This window comes from Python bivittatus, unplaced genomic scaffold, assembly GCF_059951505.1.
Source record: "Python bivittatus isolate LINGU-HERP-01145 unplaced genomic scaffold, Pbiv_v1 ctg000700_np1212, whole genome shotgun sequence".
In the NCBI taxonomy this organism is placed as follows: Eukaryota; Metazoa; Chordata; class Lepidosauria; order Squamata; family Pythonidae; genus Python; species Python bivittatus.
Window position 1 is genome coordinate 9,744,490 of NW_028277098.1, and position 18,803 is coordinate 9,763,292.

An 18,803-nucleotide genomic window follows, 5' to 3' on the forward strand; every position below is an offset into this window, starting at 1 on the left:
TAAACAACATAAATAACACAAAGTTAAGAGAAGTTGCAGTAGTTTGATTCCAGTCAAAAAGAATCATAATTTTTATTGGCTAATTCCCTTCCTAAAAGTGTGCAAACTAGAATTCTTGGAGAGAGAAACAGAAAATTACGGGGATGGGGGAAAGAAAGAAAGTGCCCTGCCTTAACGCATCAAGATATGAAGACAGCTTACACATGTCATGCAATGTTAACTGCAGGTTTGGTAGAACTTTTGATAAATGTTTTTATTGAGAACAATTTCTACTCATTGTTTTTAGTATTATCCATTTATCTTCCCTTTTCTTCTATGTCATATTCATCTACCAGCTACATGGAAAGAGTAAGGCAAACAGTAACTTACTTCCTTCCTTCCTTCCTTCCTTCCTTCCTTCCTTCCTTCCTTCCTTCCTTCCTTCCTTCCTTCCTTCCTTCCTTCCTTCCTTCCCTCTCTCCCTCCCTCCCTCCCTCCCTCCCTCCCTCCCTCCCCTCCCCTCCCCTCCCCTCCCCTCCCCTCCCTTCCCTTCCCTTCCCTTCCCTTCCCTTCCCTTCCCTTCCCTTCCCTTCCCTTCCCTTCCTCCCACTTGCTTGGGGAAGTAGATAGGCAGTAAGAGAAAGAATGAAAAGTAGCAAGAATTGGGGGCTCTGAAGACTGGCAGGATTCCTTATATTGTGCTTAAGATATCAACTCATGATTTCACAATTATTTTCATAGATGCAGATTGTGGAAGACTTGCATGCAGCTCGTATTGAGAAGAAGATGGATCTGCCTGTGGTACAGACTTGTGGAGAGCTAACTTGCATGGAAATAGATCTCTCAGATGATGAATCACATATATCTTCTAGTAAGCTTATCTGTGTCAGGTGTTTTCTGCTGTCTCTCCCATTAACAGGGCAATAGGAAGAGGAAAGAGAAAGCCAAGTATTGAATCACTTTGTTTCTTCTTTTCTAATAGAATTTTTTTCTGGTTTGGATACTTTGATTGTGATTGATACTAATATAATGATCAGCCACTTGGAATTCATCAAATATTTGAAGAATGCAGATATCCCAGGTACATGTGGATTTATATCAGTCATAAGCCTTGATCAAGTGCATCTTGCCTGAAAGATGTTGCTTCTCTATCAGCTGCCACATCTTTTTTTAGCCTGAAAGCTAAGCTTCAGCTCCAAATCTCATATCAGAGAATGTCTACTGTGTATTTGTGATTGAACAAACGATTGTGCAGTCATTTAAAACCAGCTTCAGAAAGCTTGTTAGGATCAGCCCTTCTCAAGACATTGGAAACAGACATGTCATTTGGAGGGCTTCTGTAGCTGCTTTCAGAGCTTTCCTTGATGGTTTGCAGACATTTCCACCAGGAGCACCAGCAAAGTAAAGCATGAAATGTTTAACTTGCGCAAATATATATTGCAAAATGCTTGCTGTTTAAATGCTCTGCAATCTTGCAGTCAAGAAGTATTTTATTATAACTTTCATCCCCTCATAATCATTATCTGTGGGAGTTACAGTCCAACAGCTCTGAAAGATGTTGAGTTGGGGATAACTTGTAGCTTATTCATAGTTCTAGTCATAACAGTGCAATTTCTAGATTGAAAATATTTAGTATAAGTGTATTTATTTAATATGTTAAGAAAATTGCTTTTTTTTTTTTTTTACTATTTGGTAAAATTAAAGGGAAGTAATAGATAACTAAACTCGTAAAATCTAGTTTAGCAAATCTTATTTATAGTAGTTTGAGTTTTCTTTTAACTGAATAACGGAAATTTGGAGCTGAGAATTTTACTTGATGATAAGGTGCCTGACTAAATTCTTCTGCATTATATATTATCGTGCTATTTTTTTCATCTATTTGGCTTTGCACCTGAGGAAGATTGTTTTAAGTATACTGATCCCATGTTAGTCTGTTTTCATTTTGTTCCCAGGCTTCAAGTATGTTTCCTTGAAAGTAAAGCATCTGGCAACTGCCAAAAAAAAAAACAAAACCTAACACACACACATACAGAAATAGTTTTGAGCTAAAACAGTTCTTTTTTTTCTTCTTTCTGGAAATTATAATTGTGGGAATCAACAAATAACAGGACAGAGATAGGGAAATAAAAGGATAAGGATAGAAAACAAGAGGATTAAGGGAATATTTTGTTTAGGAATATTGAAATACAACCAAATGGATTTTACAAGTGCAATGTTTTTCTTTTAAGAACTTTGATAATTTTTGATAAAAATGCTACTCTTCTCCAAATTAGGTATAGGCAGATTTTTGCTATTAATTCCCTGGGTAGTTTTGCAAGAACTGGATAACTTAAAGAGAGGAAAGATATTGGCAAATGTTGGGCAAAAAGCAATCCCTGCAGTTCACTTCATCTATACTTGCCTGAAAAATCAAGATCCAAAGTTGTGGGGTCAATCCATGCAGCTTGCTTCACAAAAAACACGTAAGTCATTGTAGAAATAGTCATATTTTTATTCCTATTCTTAGACCTCTAAGACCTTCAGTAAGTGCACATACTTGGTAATAAACCCCATTTAGATTAAATTATTCCATCAGAAATGAAAATATTGAGGATGCTTTTCTATGCTTGTTTCTTTCTCTTGTCTAAAATAATGGTGTTGACTGCTTTGAAGTCAAGTGTTGCAGTTCTCAAGACCTTCCCTTGCCCCACCTGCCTTCCCAGTTGCAATGTATGGATGTATCTACAAAATGGGTTAATTCTCTCCACTGGCCAGAAAGCGCAAGGAAGCGCTCAAAGTGAAGGATTAGTTTTTCTAGACTTGTTTTGATTTCCTCCTAAGAATGTTTCTGGGCCCTAAAGATTTGAGAAGCAGTCAGTGAAATAAAGGTAGCAGGTGTCTTGGAATCTACTGCTCAATATAAAATGCTCCCAGCCAAATGATAAATAAAATAAATCACAGATATAAATTGGTTCAGGGGAAGCAATTTATTCTTGTTACTTTATCATCACTATCACCATTATTTTATGATTCTCCACCTACTTACGGTTGGTGATAGAAGAGAATGAAAATTTTAAAAATACATAATTTAAAATGAGGTAAAATACATAAGACAGTAAGAATATTATCATTCAGAATAATAAAAAACTAAATGGAAGAGATGCATCTTAATGCCTTTTTAAAAGAGACACAGAAACTGGGGACCAGGTCTACAGTAAGTACACTGTGCCACATCAAGAGAAGGTCCCTAGTAGTGCAGCTCTTAACATCTGAAAAAATTATAAAGAGATAGCAGTCCTTCAGATAGCCTGGTCCTAAGCTGCTTAGTGCTTTAAGCCAATACCTTAAATTAAGGTGAATATGTGTAGCTCAGGGTTGAACTGTGGAGTCCTTGGGGTTCTCTGAGCTCAGAGAACCCCAAGGACTCCACACCTTAAATTAAACCTGGCAAGAAGCAGCACCACCTTTCTGTATGGGCATTACAGGATCATGGTATCATGTGTGGAGTAGTTGCTACATTTTGCATCATTTGAAGCTTTTGGATGCTTTACAGCAGTGCGTCCTTGAGATAACCAAAGTATCACCAGGAGGCCTATCCCCTGAGATTTGGAAGGCCGCTACCCTCTTAGCCTTCCAAAAGGCTGTGAAGACCATGTTTTTCCCCCAGGCATTGAGCCAGGATGGGAGTTGAGTGCTTGTGTATTTGGGATACGAGTGTTATGATGCCTGGGTTTTATATAATGAGTTTAATTTTATTGAGTCTTCTTTGTTTTTGTGTGTTGTTATTGTGAACCATGGCTTATTCTTCAACATGAACCACTATATCTTTCAAATACAATGTAACAATCATAATCAACTATAATTCGTGGAATTAATTGAGAAGATAAGAAATCTCCATTCTGGTCAAGTTTGTGTTCTCTTTTGAATAATGCTTCCTTCTAGGTATTGGCACAAATTCACCCTCACATATATATAAAAAAGTTAAATACCCAAGACTGAGAGTCGAAGCAATGTCTACTAAGTACTGAACATCAGAAGCACAGATGATAATCTTAAGTGAAGAATGCCACAAATGTTGTGAGATATATTTTTCATTGCTTGCTTTGTGTTAATGCTGTTCATTCATCAGCCAATTTTTTATAACATGACAAAGTTATCTACTTTTCTAAATTTTCAGAAAGTTTCAGTACTGAGAACAATGATGATCGTGTGTTGCAATGCTGCCTTCAGTATCAAAATCTTTATCCTCAAGCTGAAGTAATCTTGCTGACGTAAGTTTTCGGTGTAGCTTTCTAGCAGAGGATCTAAATTTCATTGACAAGGCGATAAGTGCACTATCATTTTAAATACATTTTTAAAAAAAGAAATGCAGTATTGATTTTTCTCAGCAACATCTCTTTTTAAAAACACCCTTGGAACCCTTGGTGTCATGCAGTATCATATTACTCTACCTTTTGTTGGAGATGACAGTTTTTCAGACAAAGAAGTTAGCAGTTTGTTTTTAGAAGTAATACTGTTTTTAGAACTATTGTCTTTCATTTTACTGAAGAACAAATACTATATATCTGTTTCAAACAATTGAACATGGCAGATGCAGATATGTTTTATGTAGGGATTCTGGGGAATCTAAGTAAAGAAAGAGGAATTTTTCATTCAGAGCTTCTAGAAATGTGTACCTTTGAAAACAGAATTTTCCAAGTTCAACTCATAAATTGTTTGTGGGGGGTTTATTTTAAAATGGCTTCACAGAGGCATTGAGATATTCATCAGCTCATATAACACAAAGGTAGGATATTTTAAACCATAGTTCATTGAATATATGGTATTTAATGTTTGCCCATCATGCTAAAATCATATCAGTTACATCATAGCTTAGCATTATGGACACAGATAATTGTCTTCCATTTCCCAGGAAAGCAAAATGAAAGCTGGGTATGTTTGTTTGTATTTCTTTAATAGAAATGATAAAAATTTGTGCAACAAAGCCCTAGTGAGTGAAATAAAGGCATATAGTAAAGCAGATCTAGTTGCTGCGTTCCAGAAAATGACTCCACAGGGCATAATCATTAGTGAAGACACTTCCAGTGACAAGCTGGGAAAAGGTTGGTTTTTCTTTATATATTTTCATAAGAGTAGTGCCTTATAAGGGAATTAACCATACCATTTGACTGAGAATAAGTCCCTCTAAATTCTGTAGGATCTATTCCCAGGTAACTGTAAGATTTTACAATCTAAAACTGAAAAAAAATAACTGATGAAATGCTAATATTACTCTAAAGTATATGTTACATTAAATCTAGCTCCAGCTGGAATGAAATTCTTGATTTAATTGGCATAATGTTTTTGTGCTTCCAAATGACTATTAAGGGACTAAAGAAAAGATAGCAGTTAAGTATAGGGGGGAAAAACACTGAAAAGAAGATGGGGAGGTGGTATCAGACCAGTTGCAATGAATTGGCTGGAGAAATAATTTATATTTTAACATTAGTAGAGTTCCTCAGTTAAGTTGGGGGACTACTTCTGAGGAGTCTTGATATGCAAATAAGGAGAGTATCAGAGATCAGTTGAATGTAGTAGATTCTGATATGGAAGAGCTTGGGCTGTGTGATCATCAGGGTGTCATCCAACAAGGCTGGGAAGTGCTTCAGATTTCAAGGCAAAAAAATGCTTTGGGATACAAAGCAGTCTGAACAGAGCATCAGTCTGAACCTCCTTTCACCACATGAGTCTTCACAGGATCATGTACAAAGAATGCTAATGGGTCCTAATTACTTTTTTACCTAATGCATTGGAGCTTGAGGTGAACTGAAACATTAATGTTGGTCTTGCTTATTAACAGATAGATACCCCAAGGCTCAAAAGAATTCCACTGATCATCTTTCAGAAATTATTTTTGACATGGAAAAAAGCTTGGGAGATGTTTTATCTTCTATTTTAGAAACAGAACTGAAGATTGCTTTTGGAGATCTATGGATTGAGGTGAATATTTTCCAGGATTCAAAAGAAATACATGAATTTAAATTAGGGAACCTGTGTATAATTTCAGTGTGTCTTCTTACATATACTTACGTACATTACGTTAATAAATGATTCTGACTCCAATTTTATATACTATATACTATACTATATACTATTAGGAATTCCTGTTGCAATTTAATGCAAGTAGGTATCCAGCTCCCTCTACAGTCAAGAAAAGGCAAGGATCATTTGATAGGGCTGTTTCTGCTAGCCACAGGACTAATAGGTTCCTTCCCAGTCTACAACCTTTCAGTATTATTTTCACCTTATGGCACAACTTGTTTAATATTTTTAGATAGTACATTTTGTCTTTAAATGCTCTTTCCCTCTGGTAGATCTTTCTTATCAAACTTTGAGGTGCGTCCTGATGGCACATTTGCATAAGCCGCCTGCACAGTGTCCTCAAGCCACTTTAAGAACTCCATCTGAAAGTTCCCTTAGAATGCTTCTTACCCTTTTCCAGTTTGCAGCAGGAATCTTCTGCACATACCAGTCATTGTTACCATGCAGCTTGGAGTTGTTATTCAGAATCCACTTCTCAAAATTCCACACAAGGTGGGTGCAGGGTGAGAGCAATTACCATCTGCAGCCTGACTCATACCCCATTTATGGCACCTCTGTCCACCAATGGAGGAATCTTTAACTGCATTCTAGTTTTCAGCTGCCATTACTTGTTTCTGTCCCAGATATAATTCCCTGAATTAAGTATGGAGTCTTGAGAGGAATAAAGTAGCACAAGCAGGCTGACAGTTTCTATCTGACCTGTTCTTTCTCTTTTCCTAAAGTAAACTCCCCTTTTCATAGGACTCAGAGACATGCCCAAGTCCTTTCATCCATCTAAGCAGATTTGGTGCAAATTGAATGTGTGCACATAGTGTTCCAGATTTACATACATTAAAGAGCATCCTATCAACACGCTATTAATTTCTTTGAGCCTCACCTCCTAGGTGTAGGATAGAGAGGGGGAAGGTTTGGGGGACAGAAAAAGCCAAAACAAGAGAATACCAGAAGCTCTGTCATGGGGAGCAAGTGTGCTTGGTAGTGACCACAGGTTGTTGCAACGAAGTGGGGACAAACAGAAGACCAAGACATGAGGCTAGAATGGCTGATTGGAAGTCTGGACATAAGAATTTTATGCTGTCATGTTTCATTGTGCATCTCACAAATGATTTAATAAACAAGCAGGCATCAATTATGCCTTTTAAAGCATAATTTAAAAGCAATTATGGCTTTCAAAGCATAGTTTAAAACAAAAAGAAAGGACTTGTGTAACTTCTCTAAGAGAAGTTTCTACTTCTCTTGATCACCAAGAAAATCCTGAAAAAAATGCATGTACATAAATGCATGTACATAGTTATACATTTATAAAGCCAAACATGCATTTGTTGCATATTTAGATTTTCCCCTGTATGAAACTTGACATTGTGCAGTAGTGTATGTGGCTTTCTGAAAATTGTGTCTAAGCTGCTAATCAACGATGCAAAACAAGAAAAAGCCAATAAAAGAAACAAAGGCATAGCAACTAGCTTCCACATCTTAAAATCTCAAATCAAAAGAGGTTTTTGTTTTTGTTATCATACTTTTTATAAAAAATAGGTTCAGGAAATAAAATTGAAAAGTAGCTGCTCAGATGCAACTTTCCAAATTAATTGTGGATTCCTTAAGTTAGGAATCTGCCTCTTTTGCTCACGATATTTTAAAAAGCATTACAAGACTGCATGTATAAGATGATGATTATATTAAAATACCTTCAAAATCAACAAGATTTGTATTTGTAATATGTAGTGAAGCCTTGGAAAGTAGTATAATGTATTCTCTGAATTGCACTCCTTAAAAAAAAGTAGATGTGTTTAAAAATAATTAAAATGCTAAGATCTAACAGCTGTGCATAAGTAATGCCTTTGAAATCTTCATCAAAAATCTGTCTTCATGCTTAGTGTATTTTGGCTTTAGATATAATCTGAATCTTACCAAATTAGCATGCCAAGAAAAACTGAATTCCATGGCTTACATAAATGAGCAAATCGCTTAATATCTATTACAAATTTGCATTCTTAATGCTGGATTTGCTTGTTATTTAATGCTCTTCAGATTTCCTGATTCTCCATGATTGACAAAATTCAGCCAGCTTCTTTTAGCCATCTGTGACTGCTGATTTAGGTCAGCGTTTTTTGTACACCCTTCATAGCTTAAATAAAAGCTGAAAATCTCAGGAAGATGAATTCTATCCCCAATTCCACATTTTTGCCTTTTGCGTTACATGGCGTGATGATATACAAATAGCCTTGCCTTAGCATACTTGTGTCTTCTGTCTGTTGGTAATAATATATGCTTTGTAAAACTTTGACTATTTTGTTGATCCCTTCATAATGTTATAGTTTTGACAGGGGTTACAAACTAGCTTTCCAAATTTTTCTCTTTCCCAGGAGGAAATCAAGTCTCTCTAATATAACTTTTCTTAAAAGAAAATAAACTGCTAGAAGAGACTGTATTAGGTGGCATTAACTGCATTCCAAAATCAGATTTTATCACTTAAATATATGTAATTTATATATGCAGAGCTCTTAGAGCAGGGAGGAGTTGATACAATTACTACTATCTTAGCCATAAAATCTAATGTTGAGGACATGTTTCTAGAAAAACTATTGAAATCTGACTACTAAATTATTTTATTTTTCTTTTCTAGGTAGTGTATCATAAACCCCCTTGGACGCTAGCAACTGTGTTGGAATGTTACAAAAAACACTGGGTGGCTGTTTTTGGACAAGTTATATCAAGAAGCCTTTTATCAACTATTGAATATCTCTATCAGCATCTCTGTAAAGGTAGGAGTATTTACAGTAACTTGCGGTCGAAGTTAGATTGAAAGGGCACAATCAACAGTAATAAAAATATAAAGCTTGTTTTATTATTGTTGGTTGCACAATCAGCCAGACAGACTGGATTTGGCATTTTTATCCACCTATCGAGTCCTTCCCAAGGACCTGGGATAGGTAGATGTTGTTGTTTGATGGTGTTACATCGTCGTAGGATGTAAGCTGTTCCAAATAAAGCTGCCTTTTGCAATTGACCGATGGTGATTTTTGTCAATGCTGATGGTGTTCAAGTGGTACTCCAGATATTTTGGGATTGCACCCAAGGTGCCTATTACTATTGGTACTATCTTTGCTTTCTTTTGCCATAGTCGTTCTGCTTCTATTTGCAGGTCTTTGTATTTTGTGATTTTCTCCAGTTCTTTCTTTTCTATTCTGCTGCTCCAGGTATTGCAATATCCACTATCCAGACTTTTTTGTTTTTCTTATCAATAGTTGTTAAGTCTGGAGTATTGTGTGGCAGGTGCTTGTCTGTTTGAATTCTGAAGTCCCAGACCATTTTAGCTTCTTCATTTTCTATTGCTTTGTCTGTTATGTTGTCCCATTGGTTCTTGCTTGCAGGCAAATGGTATTTCTTGCAGATATTACAATGCACTATTGTTGCTACTGTGTCATGTTGTTGTTGTTGTTACTATATTATGATGGCTTCCTCTGGCAGTGTGATGAGGCCATAGATCTCTACCTTTCCTCCTCCTCCTCCTCCTCCTCCTCCTCCTCCTCCTCCTCCTTTATTTTGTACAACTCAAGGCATAGAAATTAATCCAGTTTCAAGATTGATAATTGTACATCTTCTGTTTTAAAAAGTAAATTTATTCCTGAATAATCATATCCTTTTAGTGTATGTTCAAAAGAATTTAATAATAATTAAGGTAGTCAGGATTTTCAGAACTCAACAACATTCTTTCTTGCTCCCTGTCTCAGTTAAAATAATTAACAATTCAACAGTAAAGAAGGTCCTCCAAGAATCAAAAATGTTATTGGAAGTCTTCAGTTCAAGGTCCAGCTATAATGGCGTTCTTTCACAGGCTTTAGCTCAAATGGATAAATTGTTCAAGGCTATTCAAAAGGTAAGCCAAACTAAGTTTTGACAAGCACAGTTCCTTCTAGATTCATAAACCTGGTTACAAGAGTGGTGGTATTCATATTTATCATCATTCAAAGGAAAAAGCTAGTTGTGTTTGAAATGTTTCCTTTTAAATGGCAATTAGTATTGCATTTGCAGTGGATAAAACAAGATCCAAATTTCATTCCTGAATAAAAAAAGTTGGCTTCTGTAGCAGCAGTGATGTATAAACTGTGAAAGTATGGGAGGAGGCCACCTTGAAACCTTCAGGCACAGGCATCCTTGGGCTCTGGCTCTATGTCTTGTGGGGTCCCAACAGAAGTCATACTGGAGGAACAGCAGGGAGGGAGGGAAGAGATATATTTGCTTCTAGTATACTATCTTCTCCTCTGCTGCTGTTCCTGATTCAGACATCACTTACAGAAGCAACACCACCACCACCTCTATCAATCTGTTCTTCCTCCTCTCTTCAGTTATAGCCTGGAATCAGGATGAGGAGGCAGCTGGCCATGGAGTGGAAACAGAGCCCTCAGAAATCCTGCTGGCTTCTCTAGTACTCACTCTTTCTCCATCCTGGTTGTGAAGAAATAAGGAGAGAGAGAAAGGCAGCCAAGTTTAGAAGGGTTCTGATGGGAAGGGGCTTGCATGCATAAGTATATTCTGAATGGGAGCAGGAGAAGAGATTCCCTGTGAATTTAAGAGTCAAGCAGGGGAGGGGAAGGGATACCTTGCATTGACTGAAGAGGGGAAAGAAGAAAATACCTTTATTCATTTGGGTCTGCTACTGCCATGAGAAAGCAGCTGTCTCTCAACCACAGTTGCCTCAGCCAGGAGGTAGTTGGCACCTAAATTATCTTGTCTCTAGACCACTGCCAAGGTATATGTGGTGAAGTGTTCAGGCTTATTTAGAAATATTTGCCAGGCCAGGAGAGTTCTATTTATGTTCCTGGAAATAGAGCAGGTGGAAGAACTTGCACTGGTAAGCAAGGGCCTGGCTGGAACATATTCAGAAAATCCCTGTTGTGAATGTATAAGTTTATTTTATTTTATTTGAAAATATTTGCTACGTTGTCTATTTTTTTCATTGTAAGCTCTATTATTTTTAGATTTTAAACTGCATTGTGAACTGTCCTTGTATAATTTATGAAATTTATGAAGTTGTATATAAATCCTTCAAGTAGCCAGTGAGGAAAATAAATTAAATCTTTTTTGTGGAAGAGAGGGGAACAAAACTTATCTTTGGGCTTCTGCCATTAACACGATTGTTATTATTATTTTTAATGTGGTATTCCTCAAATATTTGTAACTGATAGTTGTACATTAAAACTGGTACCATTACTGCTTCCTTGTTATGTTTTCATAAGATGGAGTCAAGTACAGGGGAAAATTCTACAGATACCCTGAAATCTAATTTGGGAAATGATACTTGTGAAAAAATGGAAGATGTGATTTTGTCAGAACACACTCAGACAGGAGATAAGCCTTTGTTCACAGAGCCTTCAACACAAATAAATAAGCATATGGAAATTTGGTCTGTCCTTGAAAGTGTATGGAACAGAATCAATGTGTTCAGGTACTATTTGCTAAAATAATGTTTTCATCCCCAAATCAGTATGTTTTGAAATGAATTCTTATATAAAGCATTCTTTATATGCACTAGACAAGGATTTAGAGAAGTACATGCATGTCATGCCTTCCTTCAAGCATGCTCCACTGCTGAGCATGAATTGTGAATTCTTTCTGGATGGGATCTGCCTAATGTTTTCCTGTGTAATTAAATTAAGTGCCAGGGCAGGAAAGGCACTGTATCAATAATAATATTTCTGCATGTAGTGTTGCCATCAGTAGGCTGCATATTGATTCATGTAACGCTGACTAGTTTTAGAATCCAACTTTCAACTTGGTGAAGGGAAAGCACCAGCCTCCTTGTGAGTAAGTCACAGCACCAGAGTATGAGTGCCTACAGACTCAGGGCCTGCTGAGCATAAAGGCTGCTCTGAAGCAAGGGCAGGTGTGGGGGTTGGAGAAGATGGTTGAGGGACATGTCAGAGAATGACAAAGATAAGCTTACAGAGGAAACACCTGCTAGATTACCCTTATCAGGCCTGTATAAACAAACTCCCTCTTCCTTCTAAGCTGCCTGGCTGGAAGCTCAGCTCATTGCCCAGGCAGAGAAGGGAGCTGCTTCCTCATGCTGGAAAGCCTGGGTGGGAGAGGGGAGCCAGTGACTGCTCAACTAAGGAATTGCTTATGTGTTTACAGCTGAGTCCAGAAAGCTTATTGAGACAGTTGGTGTGAGAGCAGGAGAACAAGCCTAAAACTGCTGCTTCCAGATCCATTTACTTCCTTAGTTAGATATTTTATTTTGAGTGTTACTTTGAGTTCTTGGTTTGGACTGCTAAGACTCCAAAGAGTCTGTTTCTGTTTTCAGCCCTGTACCTAAATGCTCAAGGGACTGGGAAGAATAAACCTCAGCAGATTCTTTACATATTGGAGAGTCCAACATTTGCTTTCTGTTACTTGCTAGGTCAGCTCCCCACCTCTCTGCCTACAAGGGTCTCTTCCACAAAATCACTTAATTATTGGGAAGAGTGTTCTGCTTTCCATCATTTTGCAAGTCATTTCACACATCATTAAGTGGCCAATCCAACTATGTCCATGATTACTTTTTTTCTTTCTATTGTGGGCACTTGCATCTACCACAGCACAAACATGTCCTGGCAACATACCACCATTAAAATAATATTTCCTCTCCCTTACACACTTTATTTTGACTGGAATTTTAAAGTCTATAAAATCCTTTAGGCTTTGTCACCTAATACTTTGGAGGAAGTCTGATGACTGCTGTGACTTAAACAGAGGTGATAGAGTGGGGATAGGGATCAACCAATTAGGGAGCAAATTACATACCTATATGATTTTCTGCAAACGTAAGGAGAGGTGGATTGCAGTGGAGAAAATGAGTCCATGTTGATTTGTAATTATTATTTTTTAATTAATCCTCTTCTTTTTTTAGTTTTGAAATTTTCCAAAAACTAGACCTCAGTGCAATATCCCCAACTCAGAATATCTCTTCATTTCAAGAAGTTTTTATGGATCTGCAGAAATTAATGAGTACAGTGAATGAAATTCTTGCTGGAATTCAGCAGTAAGTATCCATGAACTGAATAGTGTGTGTGGCTCAGGTTTAACCTAGTGTTTTCTCAACTGCTTGAGAAACATGAGCAGCCATAAGGGAGCAGTAACCGGTCATGCAGTCAATGTGAAGAAACAGGGAAGATTCTTGGGATTCTTTAGATCTTAGAATAGCCAAGGGCCATAGGTTGTCCATATATGATACAGTGGCAGTAGCATCTCACGAGGCAAGATGTTGCATGACAGGGCCATTAAATATAAGCTTTGCAAATAAAGAAGTGTTTTAAGTATGAATAGTATGTGATGAACCCTGTACTGGCCAGCTCATGCATCCACATGTTCTCTTGGCTCTTCCCAAGCACTTCCAACTTCTTTTCCTGTACCTAGTGCCATGCCAATGTACTACATATTTCTGGGGTTCATAAACAGGCCCCAAGAGTGTGTTCTTGAGATGGGGAATCCTTGGAATCTTAGAAACTTAACTCACTGCTATTAAATACCACAGGAATATATTCACTCCAGTTAATGTCACATAGTAACCCAAACAACAGTTATCCCCATCAAAAAGCTGATTGGGCCTAGACAATGAGTGATGTTCCTACAAATCTTGCCGAGCTTTACAGACATGTGGGCTGAAACCAGTCAGGTGAGACACGTCTCAGTCTCTTTTAAACTGTTCACAGTATCCTTCTCAGCTACCTCATTAATTCATGCTTAGACACATAGTACGTGTGTGGCTCTCTCCTCCCCTTGTTCTGGTTTTTTTGGGGGGGGTTCTTGGAGTTGTCTACTTCTTGAAGACTTTCCACAACTATTTATAACTCTTGGACACTTCTGAGGAGCTTCCATAATGCCAGCCTGGCTTCCTGGGCCTCAGCTCCTATTCACAGCCACCTCTGCAATCCAGCATTCCTTGCCTTAGCATCCTGACCCACTTCCCTCTCTTATTTGTAACCATTTGTGGCCCACTGCTCTGCCTTTTCCAGAAGGAGGTGGTTTGAATTCATCTGCACCACTTCTCTTCCATTACCTTATCCTCAAATTACCTTGGCTTCCTTATCTCACATGCTTAACTTACATTCAAACAGCTTTTCAATTCCTGCAAGCCCAGGCCCGGCAGGCATCATTTATCCTACATACATGCATTCTTTCTAGTCTGGCCACAATGTTCAAGGCTGTTGTTTATCGTTTTCCTGAGTTTCAAAGCAAGGCACATTTTAACGTAACAGAGGTGTAACATTACAGAGAAATCACCTGGCTTCATGATCATCACAAACACATGTAAGATTACAGGTAGTCCTCACTTAATGGTGGTAATTGGGACTGGCAACATTGTCACTAAACGACGGGGTTGTAAAGTGCCACATCACGTGACTGCACCAACTGATTAACATTAAGTAAATGTTACTTAAGAACCAGTTTGCAGCAATTAAGGAATTAGCTCTTAAAGAGCAATTCAGGACTGCTGTTTTAACCAACACCTGTCTCTTCATCAGGTATTTTCTAAATCCTCCTTTTAGGATTGGTCAGTCCCTACAATATGAACAGTGGTTCTGCATCTTAATACATACTGAACAGGCTGTCCAGTTGTTACATTGCACCGAGTGTGAGCCAGCTTCTGATTATGTGGTTTGGTGCCCTCAAGTATGACACAAACAATTAGAGAGGATCACAATTAAAACAAAACAGAACTGATCAGCCTTGCACTGACAGAGTGAGACCACTGTTGAAGCCTGCTCTGGGCTGTGCTACTTGCTTTGCCTGCACAAGACTTAGTGGTCAATGGCAGAACCACACAGTTCGATATATAGATGATACAGAGATTAAAATTTATTAAAAGTAAGTGTTATATTTATTTCTTGTCCAACAGAAGCAGCGTAAGGGTGCAGTAGGGATATGTCCAAAGTTATTTTTTCACCTTCTGACTAGTGTTCTCTGGAATCAGGATGGGGGAAATGATATTTTAGAATCTAAACCTCATATTAAAACCCATATTTATATGTGTACAATATTGTCAGGAAGGAGGGTAGACTATAACAACTTGAACATTCATGTTAAAAAAAACCCTTAATTTTCTATCTCTGTTTGTTTCTTTTTTTCCAGAGTCTTAGTGCCCAACTGTAGCTTTCAAGATGTTTGGGCTCTGTATAGATTCTTTACTAATAATGAGGTGAGTTATTTTAACTTTCAAGTATTTGCTAGGCTTGTTGTTAAATTGTCTATGACAGAAAAGGCAGAAATTTTTGATATAGATATTTTGAAGCAGTGTGATAAGCACTTTTTTAAATTAAGGTTTATGAATCTATTTTGAAATGGCCTGCAAAATTATTAAAATTCACTTTACTCTTTGAAAAACTGCATGTTATAAATTTACCTCACAGCAGTAGCCTGTGGAATTGTAGTCTAATAAAAGTGCCATTTAGGTTATCAAGTCTTACATCTGTCTGACAGAGTTGGTGACTCATTGGCGGTACAAAGTACCTCTTGAATGAACAAGGCAAAATTGTTAACTGTTTGGGCAGGGTTAAGGGGCAAAATAAGCATCTTAGATATGCAAGACTTAGGGGATCCATTTTGCTCTGAATGGTTAACCACCACCCCTTTGTGACATCACAGGCCACACCCCCTGAGGTCAGATGAGGTATTAAAAAACTCTCCCCCATGTCCCTTGTCCCATGTACAAAAAAGTTGCTCTAGTTCACATGGAGCAAAAACATATGGGAAGGAAGCCTGGCAGAGTAGCTAAGGGAATTAATTTCTGGCTTAGCACTGATTTACTAGTCAAAGCTTGGATAAGATCCTTCTAGAATCCTTTTTTTAAAATATAATTTTATTAAAGAGTTTAAGAAAGAAAATAAAAACTAATAGAAACTAATATAGAGTGGGAAAAAGAAAAGAAGAAAAAAGAAAGAGGGAGCTAAAAGTGCAAGAAAAAAAAGAAAAAAGAAATAGAAAAAAAAAGATACAAAGAAGTAGCTTCCAATCTTCTTTACAGTGGTTATAAGCACGATTATAAATTTACCTCTTGCTTTATGGTTACAATATAACTCTCTTTTTTTCTATGATCTATTCTGTTTAATCATCCAAACCATAAATCATAAGTTTATTTTTTTCTGTTTCACACAAAAAATCTAAGGGGTTTCCATTCAGCAATAAATATAGATTTTGTGTTTCCTCTAATCAAAGAAGGCAATTTGGCCATCCCAGCAAGTTCCATCATCTTCACCAACCATTCCTCCATTGTGGGTAGTACTGAATCTTTGCGCATACAATAATCTTGCTACAGTTAACATATACAAAAACAGAGTTCGAAGACTTTTTTCCAACTGTTTCGCCATCCATCCCAAAAGAAAAGCCTCTGTTTCAATTGTATATTAATCTTTAAAATCCTCTGAATCAGTGTGTGAATTTGAATCTAGCTTTTTTACACATCCCCCAAACATGATAAAATGTCCCTTCGTGTTTCACATTTCCAATATAAAATTAAAATTTATACATTCTAGACAATTTCTCTGTTGACATATACCAACAATACATCATTTTATAAAAATTATCTTTAAGATTATAACATAATGTAAATTTCAATCCTTTCAGCCACATATTTTCCCATTGTTCCATCTGTATAACTAAAAATTTTAGCCCACTTTTTCATACGTTCTTTTTTCTTCTGTTTCAAATTTCAATAAAAGTTTATACATTTTAGCAGTTACACGTTCATCATTTGTACACAGTTCTATTTCAAACGCAGTCTTACAATGTTCAAAACCATAAATTCTTTAGTCTACTTTAAATCTTTCTAATAATTGTAAATAAGAAAACCATTGAGAAGTATATCTCTCTGCCACCAGATTGTCTCTTGATTTTATTTTACATTCCCCTTGACAAAATTTTAGTATCTCATGCTAAGTTAGCCATTATGTTTGCTCATTGTACTCATCTATAAAATGCTTCTTGTGCTGAGAGTCACAGAAGTGTTTTCGGGCACAACCTGGGTTTGTATCTATTCCATATTCTCAGTATGGCATGTCTAACATAATGATTTTTAAAATCTACATTAACTTTAACTTTGTCATACCACAAATATTGATGCCACCCAAATCTCAGGTCATGTTCTTCTAACTCCAAAAGCCTTCTATTTCTCAGCAACATCCACTCTTTCATCAAAACCAAACAGCAAACTATAAAATACAATTTCAAATCAGGTAAACCTAATCCTCCTCTTTCCTTTGCATCTTGTAACACCTTATATCTACCTCATGGTTTTTTCCCCTTGCCACACAAATTTAGATATATCTTTTTGCCATTTTTAAATGGTGCATCAGTTGTCAAAACAGGCATTGTCTGAAACAAAAACATCATTCTAGGCAACACGTTAATCTTAATCACAGAAATTCTCTCCAGCAATGACAGGCCTAGTTGCTCCCATTTTAACATATCTTTTTTAACTTCATTCCATGTCTTAACATACTTATTTTGAAATAACATACAATTCATATTTGTCATAGTGATACCCAAATATTTTACCTTCTTAATTTAAAAACCATTTTATTCATCAATTCTGTTTGATCTTGTATTTTCATATTTTTAACATCTTCATCTTCTGTTTATTAATCTTAAAATCTGCTAATGCACTAAATTCTATTAAGTTGCTCATTAATGTTTCAACTCCAAACTTAAAGGATCTTCCAAAACCAACACCAAGTCATTTGCAAAAGCTCTTAACTTATAAGTCTCTTTTAAGCTTTACTCCCACAATCCTCTCATCTTGTCTTATGTCTCTCTTCAGTATTTGAAGAACCAAAATAAACAAAAGAGTTAAAGTTGAATCTTGTCCCTCTGTAGGTATTAATGCTATACTGGCCTTTTTCCAACTCTTTGGAATCTTTCCTCTCTATAGGATGGAGTTCATTGTGTTTGTAGAGATTGTAAAAGTTCATCCTCAAAACATTTATAATAAAAACCTGATAATCCATCTGGTCCAGGCACCTTTCCTGGTTTAATCTTTTTTATAGCTTCAGAAACTTCCCTTATTGTTAAAGGTCTATTCATAATTTGTCTCTGTTCCTCTGTAATTCTTTGTAAATTTTGTTTCTTTAGATATTCATCTATTTTCTCTACAGAGATGTCACTTCCTTTATACAAGTTGGAATAATATTGATAAAATGCTTTTTGTATAGTCACGTTGTCCATTAATACAGTATCTCCCTTTTGTAATTTCAATATCATTTTCTTTTCTTTTCTTTTCTTTTCTTTTTATAATTTATATGACGGCCACTTCCCTGGTTTGTTTGCAAACTCAAAATTTTTTTGCTTTACATAATTTCCATTTCTCTTACTGTTAACATAGATAACTGTTGTTGTAATAACTTAATCTGTTGAGAAGTACTTACCTTCTCTGGGAATTTCTTTAATTCTTTTTTCTTTATCTCATCCAAAATAGCTTGTGTTTTCTCTTGACTCTTCTTTTTGAGTTCATTATTATGTTGTATAAAATAACCTCTAATAAAAGCTTTACTTGCATCCCAAATGATTCTTAAATCAGTGTCTTTACCTAAATCATATTAAAAAAATCTTTTAATTTCTTTTTACAATCCTCCACTATTGCTTCTTTCTGTAGCAACATTTTGTTTAGTCTCCATCTAAAAGAACTAGATTTTCTTTTATAAACCAAACTCAAAGGATTATGATCCAAAAAAGTCTTTGGTAATATCTCTGGTTTAGAAACCTTAGTAACAAGTTCTTTGAAATCCACATCG

General features: G+C 36.4%; 1 protein-coding gene across 2 annotated transcripts in view; it reads left to right on the forward strand.

The window, feature by feature from the left end:
- The window catches only part of SWT1 (SWT1 RNA endoribonuclease homolog), a 45,590-nt gene that overhangs the window by 20,797 nt on the left and 5,990 nt on the right, over nucleotides 1–18,803 (forward strand). For both annotated transcript variants that reach the window (XM_088154266.1, XM_088154265.1), the window contains 11 exons: nucleotides 721–850; nucleotides 962–1,060; nucleotides 2,253–2,441; nucleotides 4,136–4,229; nucleotides 4,918–5,060; nucleotides 5,798–5,937; nucleotides 8,663–8,801; nucleotides 9,771–9,916; nucleotides 11,277–11,485; nucleotides 12,929–13,060; nucleotides 15,151–15,217. In XM_088154266.1, coding sequence (XP_088010392.1) covers nucleotides 721–850; nucleotides 962–1,060; nucleotides 2,253–2,441; nucleotides 4,136–4,229; nucleotides 4,918–5,060; nucleotides 5,798–5,937; nucleotides 8,663–8,801; nucleotides 9,771–9,916; nucleotides 11,277–11,485; nucleotides 12,929–13,060; nucleotides 15,151–15,217 — 1,488 coding nt within the window. The remainder of the gene's footprint in view (nucleotides 1–720; nucleotides 851–961; nucleotides 1,061–2,252; nucleotides 2,442–4,135; nucleotides 4,230–4,917; nucleotides 5,061–5,797; nucleotides 5,938–8,662; nucleotides 8,802–9,770; nucleotides 9,917–11,276; nucleotides 11,486–12,928; nucleotides 13,061–15,150; nucleotides 15,218–18,803) is intronic.